The sequence below is a fragment of the Acomys russatus genome, chromosome 18 (genome assembly GCF_903995435.1).
Source record: "Acomys russatus chromosome 18, mAcoRus1.1, whole genome shotgun sequence".
NCBI lineage: Eukaryota > Metazoa > Chordata > Mammalia > Rodentia > Muridae > Acomys > Acomys russatus.
In genome coordinates, this window is record NC_067154.1 from 22,320,073 (window position 1) to 22,328,871 (window position 8,799).

At 51.2% G+C, this 8,799-nt stretch overlaps 1 protein-coding gene across 2 annotated transcripts; it reads right to left on the bottom strand.

Moving 5' to 3' along the window:
• Nucleotides 1-3,430: 3,430 nt before the first annotated feature.
• On the bottom strand, nt 3,431-8,378 carry Pcdh8 (protocadherin 8). 2 transcript variants are annotated; one of them, XM_051160884.1, is made up of 3 exons: nt 5,348-8,378; nt 4,944-5,151; nt 3,431-4,416 (listed from the first exon to the last, which is right to left on the bottom strand). In XM_051160884.1, the coding sequence occupies exons 1-3, from the start codon at nt 7,970-7,972 to the stop codon at nt 4,040-4,042; spliced, it is 3,210 nt and encodes a 1,069-aa protein (XP_051016841.1). In that variant the 5' UTR covers nt 7,973-8,378; the 3' UTR covers nt 3,431-4,039. The 2 variants fall into 2 exon arrangements, with proteins under 2 accessions (XP_051016841.1, XP_051016842.1); XM_051160885.1 differs by having other exon boundaries at nt 5,639-8,338.
• Nucleotides 8,379-8,799: the final 421 nt, after the last annotated feature.

The window sequence follows — 8,799 nt, forward strand, 5'->3', positions numbered from 1 at the left end:
CTCCTGGAGTTACTGCATAGCTATTGAAAAGTCAGAACAGCATTTTGAGGTCTCTTCTGAGTTCTTGCAGAGCCCAGGAGTCCATTGAGCATTGTCTTACTCTGTTTCAGTTTGCTTTCAAAACTTACTGCCTTCCAATTACACTGTTGTTGCTGAGTTCAGTACTAATGTGAATATGCTTGCTTTCTTAAATGGAATTTTTAGATGATAAGAGCTTATATTTGCCAAGTGTAATAAGCCAGATAGTTAGCTAATTATAGCATGGAGCTCATCCTGATTTTATATATATATAAACATATATATATGCTCTCTCTATAGGCATATATCTTTGCATTTGGAGACACACATCCTGTTTTTGCTCTATTTCAGAATGCATTTTTCAATAGATGTTGAAACCACTTACATTTTAATTTTCTAAAGCGGTTTCTTTGATGGGTATTTTATTATAGGAAGAAGTTTAGGACACCGAAGCCAATGGAGCCAGCGATGAAGATAGAAAAGAGGTAATGTCTGGTTGAGTGTTCTTTCACGGTGCCCTTCTTCTTTCGCCAGGGCCATCCTCTGTCTTGGTGCTCACCACCAAGGTGCAGCGAGCTTCCACCTTCAGAGAGCTATTTCTGTTACAGCCACAGGTCTGAAAGTCTTGTGAGTTTGGATTTGATGTTTGCTTTAGCAATACTTGTTTGTAACCTGTTAGCTACTCAGGGGGCTCTGGTCTACTTGCTGAACATGGTGGAAGTGGAGAGAAAAACAGAGTCCCATCAAGGCCAGAAGCCCTGGGTCTACTTCCTCCCTTCTGGGGTGCACTGGGCTGAGAGTGACAGTGGAGTCTGGCTCCAGAGGAAACAGCCAAGAGGAAGTAGAGCAATAGGTAGTAGCAGAACGTAGACTGGGTGATTGTGCTCACTGTTCTGCATATGTGTTACCTCATTTGACTGAATAAAACAATACATTTTCTTTAAAACGTAATCAGGAATAGTAGAAGCTTCTAGAGCAAAACGAGAAAGCATCCCCATGCTGGCCCTTAGAACACGGTCTCTTATGTGATCTTTTCTCAAAGAAAGAGCATGATGGTAAAATTATAGAGGTTTTGAATCTCACGTTTTTTTTTTTTTTCTGGAGAAATAAAACAGTTTGCACATTTCAAAATAAAATAATGTTTCTAATCATTATTTTGAAATTTTAAAAGTGACACTTACTGATTTGTTTTGTGTGACAGAGGCACACTCATGTGCCAGGGTGCATGTATGGAGGTCAGAAAACAATTTTGCAGGAGTCAGTTTTTTTCATCATACGAAATGGGGATGAGGACCGAACTCAGGTTGTTAGACTCAGTGGCAAGCACCTTTCTCTGCTGGGCCGACCTGCTGGCCCTCATTGTTTTTGCTTTGAAGGCTCCAATCAGCAAACATACAGAGCAGGCGTACATTCAGTCTTCTGCTCTGCATTTGAAGGGACCGACTCAAGAATAAAGCTCCACTCGCTATGAGCTATCTACCTGGGGATCTGTCTTCTTGAGCTGGGCTTTCCTGGCTAGGGAGATGGTTGGTAACTGACAAACATGGTCTGTGTTTGCTTTTAGACCCTGAGGACTGGGCAGCTAGCCTGTCAGGTGTGTGTGCAGCTTAGCTGTTGGCAGAAACTGCTGACCTTTGCCCAGGCAGTGGGCAGGGAAGCACCACATGCCTGACATGTTGTTCAGCTCCCAGCTACCACTGGCTTCAATTATAACTTCAACCGGCAGATCTGAGTGATCCTCTGTTCATTACTGCACCTCACTCTATAATTAGAAATAAAGGAGCACAGACACTTACAAATATAAAGGACTACATAATGAGCAGTGAAGGAAAGACACTGGACTCTTGTTCCTCTTTGTTTCTTTCAAATTAACAAGCATTCTACAAACTTCTTCCACTGCTTCCTTTTATTGTGTGTTCTTGGTTTCACTCTCACCCCGGACTCTTATTCGCTGTATGACGATCAACGCTTTGCCTAACTTGCTTAGAACTCAGTTTCCTTATTTGCAAAAATATACTTAACCACAGTTCCTGTGGCATGGAGGTAGTTGGAGAATTAAATCCACACAGAAAACTCTGCAAAGAGCTTTGCATATAGAAAAGCTTCCTCAGTAAATGCCAACTCTCATTATTATCTTCATTTAAATTTTAAATGAAATGCACAGAAGACATATACATAGATGGTTTCATGTCTTTTATCTTTTGCGTTTCCAAGGCAAGGTCTTATGTAGTCCAGGCTGGTTTTGAACTGATCTGTTTCGCCTCCATCTCCCAAGTGCTGGGATGAGAGTGCCACCGGGCCTGACTTAATGGCTGTCTTAAACCAACATGTACTCATGCCACCATGAGTATTTTATCTGTAGTATTTTTATCAATCTTGTTTCATACAGTTCTATGTTTTTTTCTTCTGTGTTAAAGCAAACCCCAGGCATGAGTCACGATGTGTGTGTTCCCTATTTTTTTTTTTTTTTTATGCAGTGCAGGGCAATCAAACCCAGAGCAAGCACTCCATACGATGTCTCCATCCCATTTGTGTATCTTTTTGATATTTTCTCATTAACTAATTTATTTACTTTACATCTCGATTGGAACTTTCCCTCCCTCATCAGCTCCAAGTGCCTCCCTCTCCCCTCCCCTCCCTCTGTGCCCCTCTCCCTTTCTCCCCAGTGAAGGGAGGACCTCCCCGTACATATCAGCCCACCTTAGCATATCAAATAGGACTGGGCACATCATCTTCTAGTGATGCTAGACAAGGCAGTCCAGTTAGGGAAAAGGAATCCAAAGGGAGGCAACAGGGTCAGAGACAGGCACTGCCACTGCTGTTAGAAGTACCACATGATGACCAAGCTGTACAGCTGTTACACATGTGTAAGGTTCCTAAGGTCCATCCCACACATGATCTCTGCTTGCTGGTTCAGTCTCTGTGAGCCCCTATAAGCCTAGGTTAGTTGGGTATGTAGGTTTTCTCTGGCTCTTTCAATTCTTCTTCCTCCTCTTTCATAAGATTTGATATTACTATCTTGGTAAGCAGTTTTGGATCGTCTTCATCTCAAGTCCCAGCTCCCAAAGGAGCTTAGGCTCTGGTAAAATGTCTACAAATGTTTGTTTAATTAGTGACTGAACAATTCAAACTTAGCTTTCCTTAGGTTTTTGGTAAATACTCAATAGATATTTGTCGATGGGGTAAATGAGGGCAGGAACTGTATGTAGTAGCAGATGCATATAGAATCATAACTATTTTTATAAAGTCAACAAATGTTTTTAGTTGTTGGACAAGATTTTGCAATACCCCAAATCCCGTAGGCTCAGCATCCTCAGATTCCCCAACAATGCTTGAATAATTAGCTCTTGAATGAAGGTTTAATTCTGGTACTGAAATTATTTGTGAATGTCTGACTTCAGGCAACTCCATGAAAAGCAATTAACAGATTCTTCAAATACATGACAAATCCTTTATTACTGTGCTTATAAGTGACAGGGCTTACAGAGAACCAAATGTAATTAAATAACAGTAACTTGAAATCTACCACAGACTTGAGTTCTACAAGTTGTTAGACTTGGCAAGGCAAAACTTCTCAAACATTAGTTTGTTTCTGGTGAACGATAAAATTCCATTAAGCAATTCCAACATGTTTTGTTTTTTGTCTTACAGACAATTCCTTTGGCAGTAACTTCCACTTAGCTTTTATTATATAAAAATATAACAAAATTTCAGTATATACAAACATTACATTACACAATGTACAGGTTAAAAACACTAAGAAAATGGCAAGCCACAAGTGAAATTAAAGTCAATAGCATGATAAGAAAAATTAAATACTGCACACATTTCATAAAAATTACATTAACTACATTTTTTTGTTTGCAAATACCAAACAGTACCAATGTGATTGGAAATAGCTTCCAACAACTTCATTTTAAGGCACATCTTGCATATTTATATATACAACACTGAAACCGGTCAATAACTTAGGGACATCTCAGGATGACCTGTATATGTGTGTGAAGACATGCAGCATAAATTATACATTTTCATTGGCTCCCTTCTTTGGGGACACATATCTGCCACCAGGAGGGGACTCATAGAGGGGTACGCCAATCTCCTGCAGGTCTGGGAGTCTCCCTGGACGGGGAGGGGAAAGTAAAGTGACTGTCCTATCATAGTCTCTATGCAGCACTTTCTCATAGACGCTCTGCAGCCCCACTGTCTTGGGCAGCTGGGCCTGGTAGTAATTGTCCCTGCGCAGAGGATCCCGAGGCAGGGACGTGCTCTTACAGAAGGTTGACATCTGGGCTGGTGGGTGAGGAGGCGGGTGTGCGCTGGGTCCTGCACAGGATGGGCTCCAGCAGCGGTCAGAATGGCCTAGGATTTTGCACTCGGCAGTGCACGCCCACAGTCCTAGAAAGAGAGAGAGAGAGAGAGAGAGAGAGAGAGAGAGAGAGAGAGAGAGAGAGAGAGAGAGAGAGAAGAGGAGAGGAGAGGAGAGGAGAGAGAGAGAGGAGAGAGAGAGAGAGAGAGAGAGAGAGAGAGAGAGAGAGAGAGAGAGAGAGAGAGAGAGAGAGAGAGAATTTCCTGAGATTAGTACTGGTAGGCCTCCATCTGCCCAGTGTCAGCAGGGTCAGTGCAACTGGAAAGGCAGGGTGTATTTAGAACCTAAAGGCACACGCTTTCCATAAAGATAACTTTCCATAATATTAAGCCTAGCTTTTTTTGCTGGGAGGAAAACAACAGAAATCAGTAAGCAGAATAGCCTTTCTCCACGCACGGATAGCACCACACTTAACAGAATCGGGGTCCAGCTGGGACTGGAGTATTGAAGAGAGGGACGCAGAAGAGGAGCTGGGGACACAGGTTTCCAGCAGGCAAACATTTGGGAAGGGAAGGAGGACCGCTGGGCTGCCTGGATTGGGGAGAAGCTTCCTCACCACTCTGCATGTGGTTGATGAGGTCCTTTTTCAAAGCGTCCCCGCTGATGTCGGAATCACTGTCATTGAAATCACTGTCTCCTTTCCCGCTGTCTTTCCCGCTGAACTTCTCAGCTTCTCGGCCCGAGATGGTGTTGAATGAATGGCCCTTCCAGACTGCCACCGGAGGCGCAGGCTCCTTCCCAAAGCCTGGGGAGGCACCGTAGGGCTGCAGCAGGGAATGGGGGGGGGGGGGAAGGTGTGAGGATTGGACAAGACACAAGGAAAAAAAAAAAAAAAAAAAAAAGCAAGTGCGACAGGTTAAGCATCTCCTTGCTCGAGCCCACCCTTAACCCTCCGGTCTCCCTTCTCCCAGCCTGTCCGCGGAGCACAGAGGGGGGCGCCCACCCGAAGGAAGGCCTCACCTCGGCGTGCGCGCCTCGGAGCCGCTGCTGCCCCTCGAAGTGACAGGCGCTTTCCCCAGTGGCGCTGCCGCCCTCCGAGCCCGGCACTTCGGCCGCGGCGACCGCGGGCGGGGGCGCGTCGGCCGCGGGGCTGCCAAAGGGCGCTTTGCCGCTGCCAGGGAAGGTGAGCACGTCGAACATGTTGGGCCTGGGCCCAGCTCCCCGGGCGGTCTCCTCCGGGGAGCCAGGGGCCGAGGCTCCGCCGCCCGCCGCCCCTGGCCGCTCTTCCCGGAGGGCCCCCCCTTTGCGCACCTCCTTCTTGCGGCGGTTGCAGGTGGTAGCGATGGCGATGATGGCGGCAAGCAGCAGTGTGCAGCTCCCGGCTAACACGATGATGACGATCAGCGGCGTGTCCCACTGCAGGGAAGGCCCCGACGGCGCGAGCCGAGAGCCTGGTGGCCTGGAAAGCTCCGGGCTCCCGGCACTGGCAGGCACAGCTGAGGCGCCGCCAGCTGTTACCACGAAACTGACGGTTGCCGTGGTGGTGAGAGGGGGGCGGCCGCCGTCGGATATGACCAGTAGAGCCTTGAACACGCGGCCGGTAGGCTCCTGGGAGAGGTCTCCGGTGAGCACGATCTCCCCCGTGTGGCGGCCTATGGAGAAGGCCTCGCGTGGCTCCTGCTGAAGCAGATCGAAGGCCAGTTCCCCGTTGGCGCCTTCGTCCGCATCTCGGGCCTGGATGCGCGCCACAGCTGTGTCCTTGGCGGAGCGGCCAGGGACTGCTACTTCTAGGGAGCCATTGGCTGGCGCCGGGTGCACGAGGATCGGAGAGTGGTCGTTCTGGTCCAGCACCCGCACTTGCACCAGAGCATTGCTGGAAAGCTGAGGGGAGCCACCGTCGCTGGCCTGGATGCGCACGTCAAGCTGGCGTAGAGTCTCATAGTCAAAGCTACGCAGGGCATAGATGGCCCCGGTAGCCGGGTCTACTGAGACGTAAGTCGACACGGCTTCTCCAGAGCGACCCACTTCGGCCTCTACTAGCCGGTAGGTGACCTGACCGTTGCGGCCCAGGTCAGGGTCGCGGGCGGCCACTGTGGCCAGGTAGGCGCCTGGAGGGTTGTTTTCGCGCACAGACACCTCGTAGACTGGCTTGGTGAAGAGCGGCGCGTTGTCGTTCTCATCACCCACGCGCACGGTGTAGGGCCTCACGGTGCGCAGAGGGGGCGCGCCACGATCTTCGGCCACCAGCGTCAGGTTGTACTCCGCGATGCGCTCACGGTCTAGAGACGCTGCGGTCACTACCAGATAGCTGCCAGCGTAGGCCGGCTGCAGCCGGAAGTGCTCGTGCCCATAGAGGGCGCAGCGCACCTGCCCGTTTGCGCCCGAGTCCCTGTCCGAGGTGCTGACCAGCGCTACTAGGCTCTCTCGTGCCGCCCCCTCTGGCACTAGCGAGGTGACGCCGGCTTCCTGTGTCCCGGGCCCAGCCGACGAGGCCGCGTCCGCTTCTCCTAGTGCGGCGGCGGCGGCAGCGGCGGAGAAGGGCGAGGTGGCTGGAGCCCCGGGGGCGGCCAGAGGGGTAATAGAAATATCGGGAGCGTTGTCATTGACGTCTCGGATGCGCACGATTACCTTGCAGGTGGCTGTCCGGGGCCCTGGGCCTCGGTCTTGAGCCCGCACGTCCAGCTCGTAGGTGTCCTGGCGCTCGTAGTCCACCTGCCCAGCCAAGGTGAGGCGGCCAGAGCGCGGGTCGAGCCGGAAAAGGTGGCGGGCTTCGGGTGGGGTGCGGGCGCCGAAGGTGAACACCACGTCGCCGTTGGGACCTTCGTCCGGGTCGGCAGCGTCCAGGTCCAGCAGCAGCGATCCCACAGGTGAGTCTTCGGCCAGTTCCACCTCGGCCACGGCACCCTGAGGGAAGGCCGGGCTGTGGTCATTGGCATCTAGCACACGCACGCTGAGGGCTGCTGTAGCGGAACGTGGCGGTCGCCCGCCGTCCTGAGCCACCAGCTCCAGGCTGTAGGAGGCCTGGCTCTCGCGATCCAGCTCCTGTAGCAGCACTAGGTCCGCACACTGGGCACCGTCCGCTCGTGTTTGCAGCTCCACGCGGAAGGGGCTGTGAGGCTCGGCCAGGCGTATGCTTTGCAGCCCGTTGGCACCCACGTCCTCGTCCACAGGCACCTCCAGGGGGATGCGCGTGCCTACGGGAGCACTTTCTGAGACCTCCACCGGGATCTGGGCCCTGGGAAAGCGGGGCGCATGGTCGTTTACATCCCTCACCTCTACCTCCACGTGCACCAGCCGGAACTGCTCCTGCGAGAAGCTGACAACATCGAAGGCCAGCACGCACTGTGGGGACTGGCCGCACAGACGCTCACGGTCCAGGCCCGCGTCCCCGACGGTCAGCTGCCCGTCGCCCTCGCGTACCCGGAGTAGAGAGCTGTTGAATTGCTTCATCAGGCGGAAGCTTGTGTCTCCAGACACTTTCATGTGCAGGTCCTCTGCAAGGGTCCCGATGACTGTGCCAGGGGCATCCTCTTCGAAGGTGCTGTATCGGACTGTCTTGCTCTGGGCCACCGAGAGCACCCAGCAGAGGCTAAAGAGCTGCAAGGGGAAAAGGCAAGGGCTGCCCCTGCGCTTCACAGGACTCATGCCGCTAAGCCCCAACTGCTATTCCGAAAGGCTTAGCTAGAGAGTCCTCTCAGGTTTGTAGATCGGAGCGTGAGTCTCAGGTTTTGCGAGCCCTGTGTGGGAGAAGTCTCCCAGCTGCAGCTCCGGCTCTGGCTGGCTCCGAGGACGAGCAGACCCGCCCTCACTCGGCGCCTCGGTCTGCTTTCCCAGGGCTGGAGCTGCGCCGCCGCGCGCCGCCTCCGCCTTTATAGCTGCCGATATGCAAATCACTGGAAGCGGGCAGCCAATGGCCGCCTAGCCATAGCGCCGCTCCTCCGCCAACCTCTGACAATCCTTTTAGTGTGGAAAGGCTTAGAGGAGAAAACAAGAAAGGAAAATGAGGAAATCTCTTCTTTGTTTTAAAAACTCCTGCTCCCATTTTCTGTTAGCACCTTGCTTGTAGACGAGTTAGCACTGAGCTCTGAAGTAAACGAAGTGGAGGGTTTTGGTAATTGGGAGCCCGGCATCCCCCTCCTCTGCCCGCCGCCGGTACTGAGCGTGAACAAGCTGGTTTTCTCTTCAGAGGCTCCGGATCTCACATCTTATCCCCTCTACGCCTTTTTTTTTTTTTTTTTTTTTTTTTTTTTTTTTTAAATAAATCGTGAAGGCTTCCAAACTTGCTTTGGGGAATGAGGCTCTGTTCGCCATCTCTCTCAGCTTCTCACGGTGCCAGGAATAGCCTGTTGATGAAGTAGCCTGAAGGATAGAGCAAAATTGATTTTATTCAAATTTGTGGATGCGATTGTGTTTTGCTCGTGTGAGCACCGGTGCCACTTGTCTTTCAGAAAAGAGCGCTATGATACATGTTA

Excerpts from the sequence above, each read along its gene's own strand:
- Pcdh8 (XM_051160884.1), bottom strand. The coding sequence starts at position 7,972 with ATGAGTCCTGTGAAGCGCAGGGGCAGCCCTTGCCTTTTCCCCTTGCAG. Across the intron at positions 5,152-5,347 it reads TCCGAGGCGCGCACGCCGAG|CCCTACGGTGCCTCCCCAGG; the intron begins GTGAGGCCTTCC and ends TCCCTGCTGCAG. Across the intron at positions 4,417-4,943 it reads CATCAACCACATGCAGAGTG|GACTGTGGGCGTGCACTGCC; the intron begins GTGAGGAAGCTT and ends CTCTCTTTCTAG.